Genomic DNA, 22,376 nt, shown 5'->3' on the forward strand with positions numbered 1-22,376 from the left:
TGATTAGTGACAGATTATTCCAAGACATGAAAAGTTGCTTCCCTTATATGTAATTTTTGAAACAAAACAACAACAAAAAAGCCTTGAAACTACAAAGCACAAAATGTGAAACTGCAAACTTACATGTATCTCGTCATGGACCCAACAAAACTGTATGTCAAATTTGTTGAAGATCCATCAACAGGAAGCAAAGTAGTGGTAAATAAAAAACTGAAAAATGAAAAATTACACATCCAACTACAGGGGGCAAATTAGCAGTCAAACAAATAAAACGCGAAAACCTCCATAAAAACCCCAAAAGGGCAAAATGCAAAATCGAAGATTTTAATGTATCTCAGCATTGACATATTGAACCTCCGTATCACATTCGGCGAAGATCCATCTACACCTTGTGAGGTTAGTTGCATGGACATACAACAGACAATAGACTGTACTCTTATAAATATCTATTCTAGATTTATGCAGCGAAAACTGGATTCGAATATTTATCGTCAGTTTGTATAGTTTGTACACACTTACCCTCACACATGGGCGGATAGTCCGACCAGGATTCGTTCTTCAAACAGTGTAAGGACGCCGCCCCGACGAGTCTGTAGCTTGTTGGACAGGAGAAATTGACACGGTCACCGTAAGTCCGGTTGTGAGTGCTCAGCTTAAGATGCGGGGAGTCCGGGGTCAAGAGTGGACACTGGATCACTAGAATCGACAGAAAGAAAGTCAAGGACTACGTAAGGTTAAAATTTAAATAAACGGACAAGTATAATTGTAAAACAATGACAGCAACCTAATTCAAAATATTGAATATCCAGGCATCTGATAAAACTCCAGAAAGAGAAGACCTAATGTACTCTTAAAGTTGGAAAAAAATCTCATTTTCCTAAAAGAAAACACAAAAGTATTTTAAATTTGTGGTTAGAGTTCTCTCTATCACGACACCATCCAAACACGACTCTACCGTTGGATTGTCATTTGCTATTATCTATTGCCGGTGTCGTCTAGACACGAGTTAGATAGCTTCGATCAAAGCAGATGGCAGTAATAGATTATCAGGAAACGATTGTTTGTTTCTCTAATGTTAATCACAAAGTTAGATAATAGACTGTGCTGTGTCACCACGGGTACCTGAACCCTGTTTTTAGCGTTATAAGCATACATATTTGCAACTGAGTCACCTGAATATTAGTTCGTTCTAAAGTGTCTAAATAAAACAAAAACAAATTGCATCTCTTTTATTATTCGATAGATTTTATAAAAACGCATATTTTATAAAACTAGCAAGAGTAATGAATTTATAATTTTGTTTTCAACTATAAAAATTATTTACCACACAAAGTAGTTCGTCATTAACTACGTAAGTTTGTTTTATGGTGCAAGGTTTCGATTTCGTAACCTGAAACTTCTATGAGCAATAGATGTCATTGTCCACAGTACAATTTAAACAAAAGTCACTACATCATCTTACGTTGAGATTGTTTAACCGAATGCAAAATTTAAGTATTTCTAGTGTTGTATGTCAGCAAACATTCCGTTGTATCACCAGGGGGGAGGGCTTTTAAAATTAATAAGATTTAGTGTAAATATGAATAAATACCAAAAATTTCAGTTAGAACAATAAAAGGAAGTTATGATCATAAAACGTGAAGGCCTGGCATGAACAGGTGGGTTAAGGCGTTCGAATCATAATCCCAGGGTTGCGGGTTCCCCGTCGCACCAAACATGCTCGCCCTTTCAGCCGTGGTGACATTATAATGTGACGGTCAATCCTACTATTCGTCGGTAAAAGAGTTGGCGGTGGGTGGAGATGACTACCCTTTACTATTACACTGCTAAATTAAGGACGGCTAGTGCAGATAATCATCACCATCCACCGCCAACTATTGGACTACTCTTTTACTGACGAATAGTGCGATTGACCGTGACATTATAATGTCCCCACGGCTGAAAGGGCAAACATATTTGGTGTGACGGGGATTTGAACCCGCAACCCTCAAATTTCGAGTCGAGTGCCTTAACCACCTGGTCATGCTGGGCTTTGTCTCTTTGGAATGAGGTAACTTCTAGTCACACAGATCACCAAGTTATCAGGACCAACAGTTTGTAATTAAATTATATCAGCGCAATTTAATCAATACTCGATCGTCTAGAGGATAGGCTGGATAGAAATATATTAATAATGGATGAGCAGATAAACATAAATTAAACTTTGCCCTAGATCAGTAATCTTACAACAGTTGAAGATAGAGAAAAACTACGTTCCTTACCTCTCGACCTAATAAGTGACAATTGGCCGAAACAAACAATGGACAAGTGTGAACTGTAAATAAGTTACCTAATTATATGTTAATAATTCTCTACTTGTCTCCCCATTTTTTACCAGCTTTATCCACTCAATCATTTTAACGAAGTGAAACAAATTAGTAGCTATTATATGTTTAAAATTTTTATGTAATCGATAAATCATTTATACGATGTAATTCGAAATTACTTTTGTATACAGCGGTGTGCTGCAGCTGGAAGCTGTATGTATGCTTAATAAGTTGTGTTTACGTAGTTTTACCGATTTTAAGTTGCTACTACAACAATACTTGAAGCCAGAAAGAAATTAGTGTTAGTGTTCGGCAAGCTTGGTATACGGTTTTCTTTCTTTAGTGTTACTTCCACTTATAGTATTGGTTAGAATGTTTGATATATTTATTTTTATTACATATTGTTCATTATTATAAATTATTTCGCAATGTTAGCTTAAACTTTCTCAGAATAATCTAGAATTTTTCTCAGTTGACTGAACCTGAAGACCCGTTAACAACGAGGGTATCCGAGAGATAAAACAGTGCACTCTCATCTTTATGAGTAAAAACAGTACGCCTAATTATTATTTTACTTTAAGTTACAACTTTTACAGTAAAAGCTGTAACTTGTAATAAAATAATATATTTATAATCAGTAAGTAAACTTAGAACAAAATTATTGGTATATTTAATAAGCTATACTTATTACCGGGTTGATTTGTATTTTTGTTCTGATTAGAGTTAATATTAGTCTTACCACAAGAGTTGTGGTTTGTTGGTTTTTCGTAGATCTGGTAAATATTTTGCATAAACAAAATAGCCGACATTTATAAAATAAATTTAATTAGTTATCGTTTACTTTAAATATTAACGATTAGTCAACAAACTATCTAAAAAGTTATATTTGTTTAAGCCTTTTTTCATTTCCTTTTTAACTTACATTGGCAGAGAGGTGGAGCGTCAGACCACTTGCCGGAGGCTGTGCACGTGATATCCTTGGAACCAACCAGCTTGAAACCTTCCATGCAAGCGAAATGAGCCTTGCTGTGCATTTTATTACCTTCCACAGCCATTACACGGTTATGGTCTATAGAATTTATCGGTGGACACTCCACGTCTATTGTAAAATGTTAAATAATAACGTAATTGTATCTTGAGCCACCAAATATTAAAAGTACAAACAATATGTTTGACTGATAATTCACATCTTCAACCACGCTTATGTTAGTTTTAAAATACGCCAATTAATTCACTAATAAGGTATTAGAAGAAGAAAAACGTAAATTAAGATATATAATAATGTTTAAAAAAAGCAAAACAATTTTATTCACCAGATGTCACTAATAAACACTTGAAGTTAGAATGTATGAAAAAAATCACTGAAACACACTTCAGTGATGTCGAGAAACCCACTTGTTGAGAAATATATATGCAAAAACGGCTCGTTCTATGTAAAAGTGTTTTCTCAGCCCAAACGAGCCGTTTTTGCATATAAATTTCTCAACAAGTGGGTTTCTCGTCATCACTGAGTTGAGAAGACGTGGCATGGCCAAGCGCGTAAGGCGTGCGACTCGTAATCCGAGGGTCGCGGGTTCGCGCCCGCGTCGCGCTAAACATGCTCGCCCTCCCAGCCGTGGGGCGTATAATGTGACGGTCAATCCCACTATTCGTTGGTGAAAGAGTAGCCCAAGACTTGGCGGTGGGTGGTGATGACTAGCTGCCTTTCCTCTAGTCTTACGCTGCAAAATTAGGGACGGCTAGCACAGATAGTCCTCGAGTAGCTTTGTGCGAAATTCCAAAACAAACAAACATGAGTTGAGAAAATATTTTACATAGAAGAGCGAACAACGTTTCGACCTTCTTCGGTCATCGTCAGGTTCACAAAGAAAGAGGTAACTGACCGGAAGCTGACCACATGTTTGAAAGGAGTTGTGTAACTGAGTGTCGGAATGTAGAGGGCGGTATTAGATGTTTGAATATATAATTTTATTTGTTTTATTGTATTAATATAGGTATAAAGGCGTTCCTTTATATTGGTTTATTTTGGGTTTAAGTTTTGTATAAGTAAGGCTTCTTTAATTTTGCGTTTGTTTATGTTTGTTTCTTTATTTAGTATTTGAGTGTTTATTATGGTTATGTTGTGTTTATTTGACTTGCAGTATTCGAAAACGTGTGAAGGTGACTTTTTTATGTTCTTTGAATCTGGTTTCCATTTTTCTACTTGTTTCTCCAATATAGAAGTTGTGGCAGTTATCACATTGTATTTTGTAAATAATGTTGGTGTGGTGTTTGTCAGTGTAGTTTTTACATAGTATAGACCCCAGTTTTGTGCCTGGTTTTTGAATAAATTTGGTATTAACTGGAATGCCATATTTTGTTACTAGTTTTTGCCAAATGTTGGTTATTTTTCTGCTGACGTCAGGAATATATGGTATACAGCAGTATATGGTTTCGTGATTTTTTGATTCGTGAGATATATTTTTTTTTTGTTGGTTGATTTTGCTTTCTGTCTAGATGTGTGCGTATAATGTTTTCCACGGTTTGTGGAGGAAACTTATTGATGTTGGTGAAGTATTGTTTTATTTTGTCTAATTCATCGTTAATTTTATCTGGTGAACATAGTTTTATGGCTGTGTTTATTTGGTTTCTTAGTATGTTGAGTTTTTGTTTTGTTTCATGTACTGAGTCCCAAGGAATGTATAGTCCAGTATGGGTGATTTTCCGGTGGATTTCTGTTTTGAATTGTGTGTCGGTTCTTGTAATTTTGAGGTTAAGAAATGATATTTGATTGCTTTCTTCCTGTTCACATGTGAAGTTGATGTTGGGATGTATAGAGTTAATGTGATTGAAAAAATTAAGTATGTGTTCTGTAGATTTGAATCCCGCAACCGTATCATCTACATATCTGTACCAGTATAGTGGTGGATGTAATGCTGTGTTAATTGTTTGTGTTTCAACTTGTGTCATAAAAATATTGGCTAGAACTGGTGATACTGGGTTGCCCATGCTTAGGCCATTTGTTTGTATATAGTTTTGGTTGTTGAACATGAAGTTTGTCTTTATCGTGGTGAATTCTATGAGGGTTGCTAATTGGTTGCTGGGAATGTCTATAGTTGGGTTAGGGTCTCGGATATAGAGTTCTAAGGCTATCTTGCAGGCTTCAGTGGTTGGAACTTCTGTAAAGAGAGATATAACATCGAAACTGGCCATTAAGGCTTTATGATTAAGTTGATTTAGATTAGACTTGAAATTAAAAGAGTCTTTGATGAATGAGCTGGCTGATGTTACATATTTGGAGAATGCCCATGCTATGTATTTATCAAGATTGTAATTAAACGATTCATATGTGGACATTATTGGTCGTAATGGACAATCTGGTTTATGAGGTTTGGGGATGCCGTATATTTGCGGTGTCCGTGAGTCGGTTTTTCGTAGGTAGGAATAAAGTGTTTGTGAAATTGTGTTGGCTTTTTTCATTTGTAGTAGCAATTTGTTCAGTTGCGTCTCGTGTGTCTTTGTTGGATTTGTGTGTATTGGTTTAAATTTGTTCGTGTCTGATAGGATGTTATTCATTTTTTGGATGTATTCATTCGTGTTCATTATGACTATAGCGTTACCTTTATCTGCTTTTAGAATTTTTATGTTTTTGTCTTGTTTTAGGTTTTTAATGGAATTAATGTCTCTTATTGTAAGGTTGCTTTTTAGTTTTCTGTTTTAAGTGATTATGTTGATGGTTTTGTGAGAAAATTCTTTGAGAAAATCGTTTAAGATGTTGTTTTTAGGTGTTTCTGGAAAATATAAATTTGTAATTTTACCTGGGAAGTTTGGCTGTTGGATGTCAATAAAATTATCTAAGTTGTCTTCTTTCTGTTGGTTGTTTTTGGTTGTTTCCTTGTTTTTGTTCTCTGTAGAAAGTATCACAAGTCTCCTGGCTAGGTCTTCTAAATATGTTTTGATTTCTATGGTTGGAATGTACCTAGGTGCTATTGCGAAGTTGAGTCCTTTGTTAAGTAGATGTATCTCGTCTGTGTTTAATTGACGGTCGGATCTGTTAATTATGAGGTTAGTCAACGGTTTGTCGTTTTGGTGTCTTTTTTGTTGTTTGCATCTTAGTTTTTCTAGTTTTTTGTTGTGGCAGATCTTTTTGTCTCTGTCGTTCTTAGTATTGATTTGGTTTATGTTTCGTTGTATAAGTCCGTAAATCTCTGGTTTAATGCAGCATGCCAGTTGATGGTCTAGGTTCATTTTTGTTTTGTAAGTCATGTAGTTCTTTGTATTTTGTGTTCAACATGGCTTTAAGTAGTTTTTCTGTAAATATTGGATAATGTTTGTGTATGTATTAAAATTTTTGAAAGTTTTACCTTTACAAAATTCGGGGTTAGTTGTTCCTTTCTACATTGTTGAATAAAATAGATGTCATTTCTTCTATTAATAATTCGTTGGTTTAAATTTCTTAGTTTCTTAACGATCGTGTGAGCGTGTACTGTTAATAGTGGTGTACTGTATTCTAGTTCAGACATAATGGTAACAGGTAAGTACAAATACACTGAGAAAAACACAAAAACTTACACTGCAAGTCAAATAAACACAACATAACCATAGAAAACACTCAAATACTAAATAAAGAAACAAACATAAACAAACGCAAAATTAAAGAAGCCTTACTTATACAACAACTTAAACCCAAAATAAAACAATATAAAGGAACGCCTTTATACCTATATTGATACAATAAAATAAATAAAATTATATATTCAAACATCTAATACCGCCCTCTACATTCCGACACTCAGTTACACAACCCCTTTCAAACATGTGGTCAGCTTCCGGTCAGTTACCTCTTTCTTTGTGAACCTGACGATGACCGAAGAAGGTCGAAACGTTGTTTGCTCTTCTGTGTAAAATATTTTCTCAACCCAAACGAGCCGTTTTTGCATATAAATGAAAGACACTTCGTCTGTTACTTAAGACCAAACACTTAATTAATTATCAGTAACCATTTTGCATATCAATATTAATTAAAATAATAATATATAATGACGTTTCGATTCACAAGCACGTGACTACATGCCTAGAATAATACAGGCAAAATTGGATTCAAGAATAACCAATTATTCATTGAATATATTGTAGTATATATAACAATAAATATGAGGCTGGAGTAATATTATTATACATTATTCTATATTCTTTAAAATTCCTGTGGAGCGAGATTAAAAATGTGATATATTAAAATAAAATAGGCTTAACACTTATAACCTGTTAAGTACATAACTTATCATAATTTGTAAAAGACGTAATATAAACACCATAACAAATATTGGCTTATATGAATAGGTTTTTGATCAAAAATATTTTGACGTATTTCTATGGCATGAAAATATTATTTAATCAAAAATTTGTACGGTTTATTGAAAGGTGAAGTCTTACAATCTAAGTTTTTGATTACTTTAGCTAAATATTGTATTATGACTGTTAGAAAAATATGTATAGGTAAAAACGTTCATTTATATCTGTTGTCCTTTATAAGGCACAGTTAAGAAAGAAAATAAGTTTTGATTATTCGAGATATGGAATTCATAATAATATCGATACTTTCTTTCATTGGCATTCTAAACTTGTTTGCCCTTGTTCATAACTCTGTACTATTGTATGCCCTTTGACATAAACTATAATAAATAATTTTATAAAGTGCATTTCATTTCCATAATAGTGTTTATTTGATTTTTGTGTTTGTCTTCTTTGTAATGTATGTGATTATGAGGCCCCCTATGGAAGATTATTTAAGTTAAGAAAAAAGGTTTTGAGTGAAACGTGCCATCGCTAAGGGATATAACAAGTATTTACGCATGGCATGAATACCAAAACTACACACCCTTACAATAGTTGAAAATCCCTAAAGGATTAGGTAAACAATATAATGTTTAAATATGAAATGGGCCTAATATTAACTAAAGTATTATAATACCTGAAATAATAAGTGCGCTTCTTAAACCATGCAGTAATAAAAAAGCAAACAAGCGGGAATAACAAACCAGGGATCTCTAGCAGACATTCCACACCTGATAAAGGATGCGAACAGATTAAAAATATTGAAATTCTTGTTAACCCACCAGCACTTATAACGAGGTTATACGACATTTTAGAAGATAGAAAATAAAGATTAAAAGCTATTTTTAAGCTCACTTCTGTCTGAGTGTTGAAAATGTCAAGTGACTTAACAAATATAAATAATAAATAAAAGTTTGTAAACATTTCTTATGGGCTTTCGACGTTATTAACTAGATAAACATAAATGTAATACACATATGATTGTTTGTTATCTACTCATTGTACGTATCAAACCTCGAATTTTAATGTTATAAGCTCCCAAATTTACCGCTGAGCCATCTAGGGATAGTAAATAAAAAGCCAGCTTGTTCTCTTATAAAATATTATCAGACGGGTCCCGCCCGATAACAAACGCAAAGAATATTATAAAATATTAGATTAAAAAAGTTCAATTATACAATCAATGTTTTTGAGTGCCACACAAATTAAATTTTTCTTTTCTATCCAAGGTGTTAGGGAAAAGTTATGAAGGTTCCCCTCTATAAATAAAAAAATAAATAAATCAGTAAAACTTATTTGATCCTAGTCCCATGGTTATAGTTACGAAACATTCCCGTGAATTTCTAACTTCAAATTTTAGGAAAAACCTAAGAAACGGAGAATATAAAGTCGGCTGCAATAACAACGCAAATATTCGTCTGTTTAGCTGTATAAACAAATTGCTGGCGTTCGGCAGTTACATAAAGCACACTTCTTTATTTGCTTCGCTTTTCCTAGGAATACTAATGGACCGTGGATTCGTCGAAACTAGTCTGTTGCAGCGAGACTAGTGAATAAAAAAATATATTAGGCCTATATGCCATCATTTCTTCACTGAAATTCACTTATATATTGCAAGGAAAATAAATCAACAATAACAAACTCAGATATTTTCTTCTTGAGCAGAATGTGGCGAAAATGGTAGTCTGAATATTGATTTGAAATTGTGTTTGTGAAAATAATGATCATCTGTGTCTTACACCGACCGAATCTCCAAGGTTTGGAATAATCCCTGAAAACCTCAATCTCCAATAAATGTGAGCTCTTCGTTATGAAACATTTGTTAGAGAAGAAATCGATGTTTCAGGCTTAGGAATGGTTACTACTCTCTCTTCTCCTTCCTATTAGTAATAAAACTATGAGTGGCAGTTAGCTTGTGTGCATTCGAATTACGAAGTTGAATCCATGCTTAGAAAAGTGTATGCAAAGTAGTATATTATTTATCACGGAAAAGAAAAATGTTTAGGCTGTATCGTCAACAGCATTTTGCGTTAAGATATATTTTTACCAGATCAATTAAGAATTATAAACAATCAAAATGCGAAGCAGTAAGTGAGCTGCAAAAACATTCAATATTCTACCAAAACAAAAATAATTTTCGAATACTATTATGCTATGTTATTCTTCAGTAAGTTTAAAATAATTAATCGTTCATCTAGCTCTACAGATGTAGATTATGATTCTAGAGCAATTGTAAAAAATATGTCGAACGTATCAAATCACCTTAAGGTGTTCTAAAATATATTTAGAACTAGTAAGTAGCCAATCAAATCACCTTAAGGTGTTCTAAAATATATTTAGAACTAGTAAGTAGCCGAGTATTGGATACCTATATACTTTTATAAAACTGTTACGAAAGATTTCTTTTATTCATCAAGTCAGTTTTGAAGATATTTTGAAATATATTTAAGATAACAAAAGCACTGATAACCCCTTTTACTATATATTAAAAAATGTTACTTATTCTAGTCATTTTATAGCTTAACACAATAAGTGCTGTATAAAAACCCGAATTGTAGGGTTATAATTCTTCAAATTTAATTTCTTATGCATCAGTTTATCTTAAGACCTTTCAAAGTCTAAGTCGTCAATGCGTTAGGTGCAGTGTACTTTAAATACAATGTTCTCATATAATATTGACCATTACTAAGAAAACACGTTTGCTATGTATGGCTGTGTCCACTTGCAATATATTTCTTGTCAGCACAACGATGTTACACATCATACTTTAAAAAAGCGAATAAAATATACCAACGCAACCCACGAGACTGGTGGTCACACATAGCTTACCTTTGACAATAACATAAATCTTGTTACTTTCACCTCTAGGTGTGGTGCAGCTATAGAAACCAGAGTCTTCCTCTTTGGCATAATAAATGGACAATCGGTATTTCCAACTCCTTTCGTCAGTCGACAATGACCACCCGCAAGGATACTGCCTAAAAATTGAGAATAAAAGTCTTGATTTCGTCCAATATTTCTTAAAGGAATAATTTATAGAAATACTCTTTCATTCACGTGTCAATAGATAACTCGAAACTACGTTTATTACGTAGGCTCTTAAGAATTCTAGTCACCAGATATGTCTCTTAAACATTCACAAATGATAAATAAAGGGTAAGCTTCTGGGTGCTCGTGGTAAACAAATTATGCTCTGGAAGGTGAGAGATTTTGACAAGGAGAAAGAATGAGTAATCCTGGACAGTTTTTAGTTAGCCCTAACATCCTGTTTCCCTTTAGGGGTTTCGACCAATCAGATACATCACATTCACAACGTTCTCATTATATGCTACATCGATTTTTCTTCTTTCTTGTCGGCTTAACAAAGCACATCTCGGTTGTCATGGTTTTGGTTTTGTTGCTCAAAGAGAGAACTGATGGGTTGTACATCTGATAACTACGGTGCTGTTTCGGTTTGATTTAATTTCAAGAAAAGGTCTTTATAGGATTAAAATGAATCTCAGCCCAAAACAAGATCACAGCAGAGATCGTGGCTGGATTTGAAAATTCAGGTCAGTTAGACCATAGATTACCGAACTAAAACAAACTAAGAGAAGTAACGGAAATCATTATTACTGTACAACATGTAGAATGGATTCTCAGGCAGGCGCCAATATTTTTGGCCTAACCAGTAAAACAGTTTATTTCTTACTCTTATAAAACAAATTTCACACGACTATGTTCAAATATGAATTCCATCCCGAATAATTGGTAAACACATTTTGTAAGTTTAACTCTTTGATTCGGCCGGGTATAACCAGGTGGTTAAGGCGTTCGACTCGTAATCCGACGGTCGCGGGTTCGAATCCCGGTCACACCAAATATGTTCGCCCTTTCAGCCGTAGGGGCGTTATAATGTTACGGTCAATCCCACTATTCGTTTGTAAAAGAGTAACCCACTGCTAAATTAGGGACGGCTAGTGCAAATAGCCCTCGTGTAGTTTTGCGCCAAATTCAAAGCAGTAACAAACAAACAAATTGTTAATCAAAGGTTAATGAGTGACACTATGCTACTGTCGATTGTACTTCAATATTTATACATTTGTTTGTTCGTTAACTAGTTTCATTATTTTTTAATACCTGTTTCTCTAAATTATTAATTACGCCAGTTACGCATAGCTTGTTTGTTTGTTTTGAATTTCGCGCAAAGCTACTTAAGGGCTATCTGCACTAGCCGTCCATAATTTAGCAGTGTAAGACTAGAGGGAAGGCAGCTAGTCATCACCACCCACCGCCAACTCTTGGACTACTCTTTTACCAACGAATAGTGGAACAGTGGGATTGACCGTCACGTTATAACGCTCCCACGGATGAAAGGGCGAGCATGTTTGATTACGCATAGCCAATATTTTAATGTGTACTTACTGATTTCCAGCAGGTTATAGGATACAACTAAAATACGTCGAATATTGAAAACATGAATATGTTTTTCATACCCCCCATAAAATATGGAAAACAATTACATTAAATTATTGTTACAACACTAAAACCAAGGGTTCGATTCCCCTTGGTTGACTCAGCAGATAGCCCGATGTGGCTTTGCTATAAGAAAAACACACATACATACACACACTTAAAAAAAACTTAAAACTGAATGCTATGAATGAAATAATGACACGAGCGACATCTTCAGTAAATTATTGATACACGTAAAATTCCGCAACTGTAATTAGGTTTCTGATCCACAGAATGTTTTGTTTTTTTTAATTCTGATAATTCTCTGAACAATTTAGTACACACAAAATTCAAATAAATTCTTGGTGCATGTAAAACACTAAAACTGTATGTTCCTGATATATTTGTAGAATATAATAAGTCCGAGAAGCTTATGATACATATACAGGGTGACCCGTAAGTCCCTACCCATCCTTATGTTATTATGTTATATTTAATTACGCATGTATTATAAACTGGTTTCTTTTTTAGAGAAATATGGCCGATGTAAGCCATGAAGAACATGACGTCGCATAATATTATGCAGCGAGAATGAGGGACAGCACACATGGATACGTAAGATATATGGATGGGTATGGACTTACGGGCCACCCTGTAGAATAATAATAAAAAAAACCTATAACGTTCGTGGTACACATAGAATGATCAGTTTGGTTTGAATTTCGCGCAAAGCTACACGAGGGCTATCTGCACTAGCCGTCCCTAATTTATCAGTGTAAGACAGTGGGAAGGCAGCTAGTTATCACCACCCACCACCAACTCTTGGGGTACTATTTTACCAACGAATAGTGAGATTGACCGTCACATTATAACGCCCTCACGGCTGATAAGGCGAGCATGTTTAGTGCGACGGGGATTCGAACCCGCGACCCTCGGATCACGAATCGAGCGCCTTAACCACCTGACCATGTCAGGGCATGTTGAGAGATGCGCAGTGTGTGTTTGGAAACAGACTTATCAAATTTATTTTTAAAAAAAGTACTAATATAATTTCTGGAAGCCATACTTTACAATTATACATTAAGAGAAAGCGAAACGCTTTTATATAAGAGAAAGCGAAACGCTTTTATATTATATAACGTTCAACACACACACAATGAAGATAAGTAACGCATTACCTCACACTCTAACATGCTTTTTTCTTTAGTTAAAGCGAAACGCTTCTTTATTACAATGTTTAGCACCAGAACACGTTTTCTCAGTTGCTAGGAAACAAAGCCCCTATTCGTTGTAATATTTTAATGTGCCAATGTTTTCTTAGTACTGTTACACAGCACCAACCCCATTAAAATTAATCGAATTTTTGAACAACTTATAAAGACTGAATTATATTGGCATTTGAATTATAGAATATTTATTTTTAAAACAAAATTACAGCTGTACAGTTGTATTTCTAAACAATATACCTTCGGGTTAAATTCAAACACGAATTACATAAAAACCAACCTAGGACCCACCTTTGGCCGGCTGACCATGCCCATTCAGGGTTTCCATGTTCTCTCTGAAACAAACAATCCAAGTGGACGATGCTGTTTGGTAGGATGACCACTTCTCCGGCCTCGGTGACGTCAGCGTCCCCGGACATCACGTTATAGATGATTGTAGGTGGCGCTTGTGCTGGTCACAAAGGTGCAATAAATATTCTTATTATAACAGTCAGTAATTAGTTAATTAGTACATTTATCCACTTCTGGGTTTAATAATGTACTTTACCCTGCAGAATTTTAAAATTGCCTATATCTTTTACTCTTTTAGAATCGTTACTCTCATTTCAGTGTAATTTTATTACACTTGTATAAATATATAAAAATTACATTTGTTTTGTCACGTGTGTAAGTGTAATTTTAGGTTTTATGAAATAATTGTGGTCACTGTTAAGAAAACCGGACTTATCGAACTACCCTGTTAACGTGTTTTAGTTTCTGTATTGTGTTTAATTTGATCTGATCCAGAGCACAGTAATCCATCATAAATCCATCATATTGATATTACTCCAATAAAGCTCTCACTCCCTTGCCCACTGAAAAATTCTGACTGACATTATCGGTTCTAACATTCGAGATCACATTACTCAACAAAAATCATTTTCGCGATGACGTGTTTACTGGCGATTGTTTCGTCACTCTTGCGTCTTCTTCGTTTGTACTTCGAATTTTTTATCATTTTTGGGCCAACCACTATAGCATCACAGGCACTGGCAGAGCTGTATTCTATGTCACAATATACGACACGAAATTTTCCAAGTAATCTGTGCGTACAAATATTAACAGCACAAACGTTCATCATGTAGTCTTCTGAGACGGATATATGGGGTTGTAAGGTTACAAATGTCATCACCTTTGTAAGAACTAGCGTGTACATTTAGCATTGCTTTTGACTTTACAATTTTACAGCAAAAAGGGTTATAGAGAACCCACGAGGCTGTCAAAAAAGGCCCGGCATAGCCACGTGGGTTAAGGCGTTCGATTCGTAATTTTAGGATCGCGGATTCGAATTCCCGTCGCACTAAATATGCTCGCCCTTTCAGCCGTGGGGACGTTATAATGTTACGGTCAATCCCACTAATCGTTAGTAAAAGAGTAGCCCAAGAGTTGACGGTGGGTGGTGATGACTAGCTGCCTTTTCTTTAGTCTTACACTGCTAAATTAGGGATGGCTAGCGCAGATAGCCCTCGTGTAGCTTTGCGCGAAATTAAAAAAAACCAAACTGTCAAAAACAAAAGAAAACTAACTACTTTTCCAATGGAGACCCGCGAGGAATTTTTTTTTTCCTGGTGTCTCGTTTGGCCAGTCTGCTATTGTGTACATTAGAAAATTGGCAGAAGCCACATAATGGGTTATTGTGTAATAGTTATATATATATAGTCATAACAAAACGCTTTCTATAACGTAACAAATTATATCTCACGCAATCCGTTTCGTATTGCATTCGAAATTACTTTTTTAACAAAGTAAATGCATAAAAATAATATACAAATCTTTATAATGTTTTTTTCTTCCAATCTTTGTTTACTCTGCTGATGGATAACGTATTCGGTAAAGTTTGTTCGTGAATCCTTCTGGAAATGCAATAAGTTAAATTCATAACTACTGGGGTGAAAGTCTCGTGTTTTAGACCCTGCAATAAGTTAAATTCATAACCACTGGGGTGAAAGTCTCGTGTTTTAGACCGTGCAATAAGTTAAATTCATAACCACTGGGGTGAAAGTCTCGTGTTTTAGACCGTGCAATAAGTTAAATTCATAACCACTGGGGTGAAAGTCTCGTGTTTTAGACCCTGCAATAAGTTAAATTCATAACCACTGGGGTGAAAGTCTCGTGTTTTAGACCCTGCAATAAGTTAAATTCATTACCACTGGGGTGAAAGTCACGTGTTTTAGACCCTGCAATAAGTTAAATTCATAACCACTGGGGTGAAAGTCTCGTGTTTTAGACCCTGCAATAAGTTAAATTCATAACCACTGGGGTGAAAGTCTCGTGTTTTAGACGCTGCAATAAGTTAAATTCATAACCACTGGGGTGAAAGTCTCGTGTTGTAGACCCTAATGATACAGAGACAAGTTGTTGTTGTTTTTTCTATTGGGGTATAAATAGAAACATTTAATTCACAGAAGTTGTTGCATTTTTCAGCCAAAACAAAAGTAATCTTTATGATAAATCATGTGATTCACGATATGTTGGCTGAGGGTGCAGAAATATATACGAATTTAACTCATTTTTCATATTTTCACTCAGGTTTCTGGTTACGTCGGTTTCAGAAATTTAATATAATAGTATGCAGTAGCGTACCTGTGTGTGTTTTTTCCTTATAGCAAAGCCACATCCGGTTATCTGCTAAGCTCACCGCGGGGAATCGATCCCCTGATTTTATCTTTATAAGTCCATCGACTTTCCGCTGTACTAGCGGGAGTCTTAATGGTGTACCACTTACAAGGTTAATCATGAAACTAATAACCAACAAACAAACATTTACAATGAGATGATCTTATAGCTTACCACAAATTACAGAAATACCAAACTGTTTTTTTCCTCGATTCAGATGATAGCTGTGTATTATTTAATTGGTATGAAAAAAAAACAACCCTACCTGAGAAATTTCGCTGCAGAGTTGTGGCCACACAGTGAGGAAAAGTGGAACTCCATTTGCCATTCGAACACTTCAGATGTTGCTGGCCTACAAACTTGTACATGCCTACTTCAGAACATCTGAAGTCCAGCTTACTTCCATGAGGAAGAGCCATCTCTTTGTCAGCGGTCAACCTCTTCCCCTCGTAACTGACAATGACTTCAGCGTCAGTCATTTGCAAAGAGCACTGACGTAACATGGGTTGGAAACGATCTCCATCTGGATAAATATAAAACAACAATCACTATTATTTAAAAAAAACAAAACATTTTGCATTCAGAATTTATGACACTGAAATATGATAAAATAATATTTGAAAAACAAGTCATTTATTACGTAGAGACGATTAATTAAGAGCAATATAACAGCGCCCCCAGTAGCTCAGTTGTAAAACCTCACAGTTTACAAAGCTAAAGTTCACGCTTCCGATTTGTTTGTTTGTTTGTTTGTTTGTTTGTTTTGAATTTCGAGCAAAGCTACTCGAGGGTTATCTGTGCTAGCCGTCCCTAATTTAACAGTGTAAGACTAGAGGGAAGGCAGCTAGTCATCACCACCCACCGCCAACTCTTGGGCTACTCTTTTACCAACGAATAGTGGGATTGACTGCTCCATTATAACGCCCCCACGGCTGAAAGGGCGAGCATGTTTGGCGCGACGGGGATGCGAACCCTCAGATTACGAGTCGCACGCCTTAACACGCTTGGCCATGCCGGGCCACACAGTTTACAAAGCTAAAGTTCACGTTCCGATTTGTTCGTTTGTTTTGAATTTCGCGCAAAGCTACTCAACAAAACAAGTGATAACTGAGCAATAAACGACAGAATCAGAGTTTTTGGATATACGATTTTTTTTCTTATTTTCAACTTATCTATGCAAGATTACAAAGATTATGGAATTATATTTTACTTCATGTTATGCATATATATTTTAATAATTTAGTACACATTTAACTGGAAATAATATTACCACAGTTCATCTTTAATATATCTACTGATGACTCAATAGAATGCGTGTTTTTAATTATAATTGCACGTGGTAGTCCTATTCTGATCTAACACACATTGATCGCACATTGTAACAGTTTTTATTTTTGCTAACTGGGCTCCATAATCAATTGCCCCCCGCTAGTACAGCAGTATGTCTCCGGATTTACAACCCTAAAATCAGGGGTTCGATTCCCCTCAGTGGGCTGAGCAGATAACCCTTTGTGGCTTTGCTATACGAAAAACACACACACACCATAATCAATTAATAACTCCAACTCTACCCTTCAAACCCAAAAGTTTATATTTTAGTTCATTTTAAAAGTGTTATGAAGTGAAGAATCGAACCATGAACCTTTGATTAATTCATATTATTCTACTATTATCAACCCCAAGTTCTTGATATCATAATTTTACGTAGTAATAAACACATTTCTCGTATGCTTTCTCTTTAAAAAATAATAGTTTTTTCGTTAGTATATTTCCAGTTCCAAATAGCCTAGTTGCTTTGCGCCATATAACGCCAAACCCACCCAACAACCCACTATCCTTGAGTGATTATATTGAACGATATATCAATATTTCTATTGATATAAAAAAAATGTGCATATCTCAGAATATTTCAAAAATATCATTGAGTTTAAATATTATTACCAGATTTATTGTTATTAGTTATTTATTTTAGTAGCTTTGGTTTCTCTTTTTTAATAATTCTTAGACCCAGCGCTCCCTGGTGGCTATTAGCATAACTTTAGTTTAGCATTCTGTGGTGGCTGTTATTATTATACTTCTTTAAGTCAGCATCTCCTGGTATCTACTATTCGTAAACTTCTTTAGGTCAGCATCCCCTGGTGGCTACTATCCATATACTTCTTCAGGTCAGTATGCCCTGGTGGCTATCGTTCATATACTTTATTAAGAATACAGTTTCAAGTGATTAATATTACCAGATTTCTTCGTGTTAGTATTTTCTAACACAAAACATTGCCAGGTTTCTTTTATTCAGTTAATATATTCTTTTATCTATTAGTCACTACTCATTGGAGTTTTTAAGACTAATATACTGTGGTAGCTCTTAATATTATTGGTAGAGTTTTAAAGTCATTGTCCTTTCATGGACAGTGTTATTAAACTTTATTAGGGTAATATCCCTTAGCAACTGTGGGCCCGGCATGGCCAAGCGTGTTAAAGCGTGCGAATCGTAATCTGAGGGTCGCGAGTTCGCATCCCGGTCGCGCCAAACATGCTTGCCCTTTCAGCCGTGAGGGCGTTATAATGGAACGGTCAATCCCATTATTCGTTGGTAAAAGAGTAGCCCAAGAGTTGGCGGTGGGTGGTGATGACTAGCTGCCTTCCCTCTAGTCTTACACTGCTAAATTAGGGACGGCTAGCACAGATAGCCCTCGAGTACCTTTGTGCGAAATCCCAAACCCTTGGCAACTAGTTTTGCGAGACATATTTAGGCCTACATCCTCCTGATGATTGATATTATAGAACTATTTATGCCTACATCCCCCTGGTGGTTGATTTTGAAAGACCTTTTTAGGTAAACATTCCCTGGTGGGTAATATTGATAGAAATATTTATGTAGTATTTTCTGGTGTGTTATAAAGTTAAAATTATTAGTACTACTACAATCAGTTCTTTTTAAGCCAGAATTCTCTGATGGCTATTACTGTTTTTAGACTTTTTTTGGTGGCTCGAATTCTGTGGTTAAAAGTTAAAACCTTGACAAAGTTACAGACTGATCATTTCTCGAATGACTCGAAAGAATTTTATAAATGTTTTTTGGTAATTTTTTAGATAGCAACTTTAGTTGTGTATGGTTCTGAAAACAGTCTCTGCTAAGCCTACAATAAATGCATCTAAACTTTAGTGTTATACACACTGAAAACAAATAAACATGTTTTAAAATTGTTGGTTAAACCCGTGATTATTTGTAAGTTACGAGCGTTTTGAATTATAAGGACTAAATTATTGTTGAAATAAGTTGACAGAAAAACGAAGATTTGCAAATACATAAGAAACACCAGTTAAGAAACTTTGTAAGTACAACAAATACACCAATTACGAAACGCCTGCAAATACACCAGCGTACACAAATTAGAAAAGTTTTGCAAATAAACCAACATACAGCAGTTAAGAAACTGTGTAAGTACAACAAATACACCAGTTACGAAACGCCTGCAAATACACCAGCGTACACAAATTAGAAAAGTTTGCAAATACACCAACATACAGCAGTTAAGAAACTGTGTAAGTACATCAAATACACCAGTTACGAAACGTCTGCAAATACACCAGCGTACACAAATTAGAAAAGTTTTGCAAATAAACCAACATACAGCAGTTAAGAAACTGTGTAAGTACAACAAATACACCAGTTACGAAACGCCTGCAAATACACCAACATACAGCAGTTAAGAAACTGTGTAAGTACATCAAATACACCAGTTACAGAAACGTCTGCAAATACACCAGCGTACACAAATTAGAAAAGTTTGCAAATAAACCAACATACAGCAGTTAAGAAACTGTGTAAGTACAACAAATACACCAGTTACGAAACGCCTGCAAATACACCAACATACAGCAGTTAAGAAACTGTGTAAGTACATCAAATACACCAGTTACGAAACGTCTGCAAATACACCAACATACACCAGTTTCACAGATTAACTTAAAATTAAGTTTGAAACACAAAACGGTGATTATTTTTATACGAAATGGTCTATTATTATAATTTATTAACGGATAATGATAAATACAAGTTAATATATCGATGAAAATGTCTATTTAAAATGTTAATAACAAACGTTATGTTTGAGTGCACAAATAAATAGACTTAATCATACACACTTAGTAAGCAGAAACAAGGAAAGCATGTTTCAACATGAGAAAAACTTAACTTTCAAAACGTTTGTAAATACGGTGTTTAACTGTCACAAAACGCTTATGCATTTCTCGAATATACCCGAAAGTGACAAGAAACGTAAAACAAATTATGTAAACTGAGATGTTTTCCAGAATTTCCTAGAGAGTAAAACTGACAAACTGTTTTGCTTGAGCACTAAACACTTTAAATGCAACTTTTGGAAACGACGTATGTGAGCATGTTTCAAATAGTTTCCTGTCATGAAGCACGTTCTGGAACACTTTATGTGTGAACATACTAATACTAATCAAATGAGTGTTGTTGGTTGTTTGGAAAAATTGCAAATTTCTCTAGTTACATGAGTATGTTATGAAGACTTGCTGAGCAACAGGAGGGACACGAGCTTCAGTTCTCTTTCTGATAATATAGAAGTTGTGGTATTTATAAAGGATACACTAAATATCCAGTAACCAACTGGTTTTCACCTCAATATTCTATTGCGATGTTTACAAACGATATATTAAAACAAATATTAAATAAATCAAATGAGGAAAGTTAAGCTTTTCGTCGTGAATACAGAAGTTATGTAGTTTACGAGTGGTTTTACTAAACAAATTAACAAACGTGTTCTTCAAAAATTAAAAGAATTTGTAAAACCGTTTTCTGTAACAATCTGTCTGGTGAATGCACGAAATCAAAGTTATGCCCGGAAGCGAAACTAAGTAAATACAGTGGAAGTGTTTTCTCAGCGGATGGCTCAAACTGTAGACAAGAATTGTTCGTTAATTGTAATTTAAATGGTTATTGCACGATTGCAAATATTACTAGTGCTTTCTTCCGTTATGACTTAAGATTATTGAATTAGATAACTATAGACAATTGTTTAACAAAAGTATGTGTGTCTGTTAGCTTATAATCAAAGAATCGCTGGACTGATTGTCACCAAATTAGGAATGTACGTGAGAGTCCTCGAAAAGTGAAACTGGAAGGTCAGTGTTTGGGTAGGATCCCCCTTATGTCACTCCTCTGGACCTCGATGTCATCCCGTGAGTTGAAGACCTAAATCAGCTAGTTATGCTAATAATGTATGATAGTATTAAAATTAACAAGTGATTTAATTGACTGACATCAAAAATTCTTTTTTTTCTTCTTGTAAAATCTCGAGACGAAAGAAATTCCATGATTTATTGCAAACGAAATTTTCTAAATTGTAGATTATTTTATTTCCGGTTTCCTAACCCTAACTTGGATTTATTGCAAACAAAGTTTTCTAAATTGCAGATTATTTTATTTCCGGTTTCCTAACGCTAACTTGGATTTGTTGCAAACGAAATTTTCTAAATTGTAGATTACTTTATTTCTGGTTTCCTAACCCTAACTTGGATTTATTGCAAACGAATTTTTTTAAATTGTAGATTACTTTATTTCTGGTTTCCTAACCCTAACTTAGATTTATTGCAAACGAAGTTTTCTAAATTGCAGATTATTTTATTTCCGGTTTCCTAACCCTAACTTGGATTTATTGCAAAAGAAGTTTTTTAAATTACAAATTATTTTTCCGGTTTCCTAACCCTAACTTGGATTTATTGCAAACAAGTTCCTCCTTCTTACTTCTGGAGGAAGAAAGGAAATTCAAGTAGTCCTTGATTAAGGAAGTTCAATTAACCCTTCATAAAATATAGTTTATTTATAAAAGCACCCAACTTATAAAGTCATTGTTTTTTTTAACTCCACCTTCTAGTTTATAGATTTCGGTTCATTGGTATCAAGTGTGTGTTTTAAACTCTACTTGTCTAATTTATAGATTTCGGTTCCTTGAAATCTACACTTATCTTAACTCACACGTGGTATAACGTGTTATGTTCCCTGATGTATCATACAGAGAAGTGACAGAATAGCCACAACAAGGCCACACACCTCACTTGACGTTATCTCTAACAATGACTTTCAATTAACCAAATCCGCCTCTGATTGGCTAACGGAAAGTAACTCTCAGTATATCGTCATCAGGACCTCTTGTAAGATGGAGAACGAACCAAAAATTAGCATAGTTAGGTTCTCAGTAGACTATAACTTTAAAGTATATGTATACTAAAGACAGATATGTTGGACACTGTATCAGGTAAGAAGGGAACGAATGTTTTAGACAATATATAAAAATGCTTTTTTATTGTTACTAGAGTTTCTAGTATGGACTGAAGGATAAAAAACAATTTTCAATTAATACAACAAACAACTCCAGGTAAATGTTGTTTTAATTGAACTGTGTTATTTTAAATC

General features: G+C 34.8%; 1 protein-coding gene across 1 annotated transcript in view; it reads right to left on the bottom strand.

Moving 5' to 3' along the window:
• The window catches only part of LOC143228806 (locomotion-related protein Hikaru genki-like), a 67,650-nt gene that overhangs the window by 7,085 nt on the left and 38,189 nt on the right, over positions 1–22,376 (bottom strand). Inside the window, exons 3-7 of the mRNA XM_076460170.1 lie at positions 16,200–16,457; positions 13,571–13,730; positions 10,449–10,597; positions 3,229–3,405; positions 520–696 (exon numbers count right to left, since the gene is read on the bottom strand). Coding sequence (XP_076316285.1) covers positions 520–696; positions 3,229–3,405; positions 10,449–10,597; positions 13,571–13,730; positions 16,200–16,457 — 921 coding nt within the window. The remainder of the gene's footprint in view (positions 1–519; positions 697–3,228; positions 3,406–10,448; positions 10,598–13,570; positions 13,731–16,199; positions 16,458–22,376) is intronic.

This window comes from Tachypleus tridentatus, chromosome 10 (genome assembly GCF_004210375.1).
Source record: "Tachypleus tridentatus isolate NWPU-2018 chromosome 10, ASM421037v1, whole genome shotgun sequence".
Taxonomy (NCBI): Eukaryota; Metazoa; Arthropoda; class Merostomata; order Xiphosura; family Limulidae; genus Tachypleus; species Tachypleus tridentatus.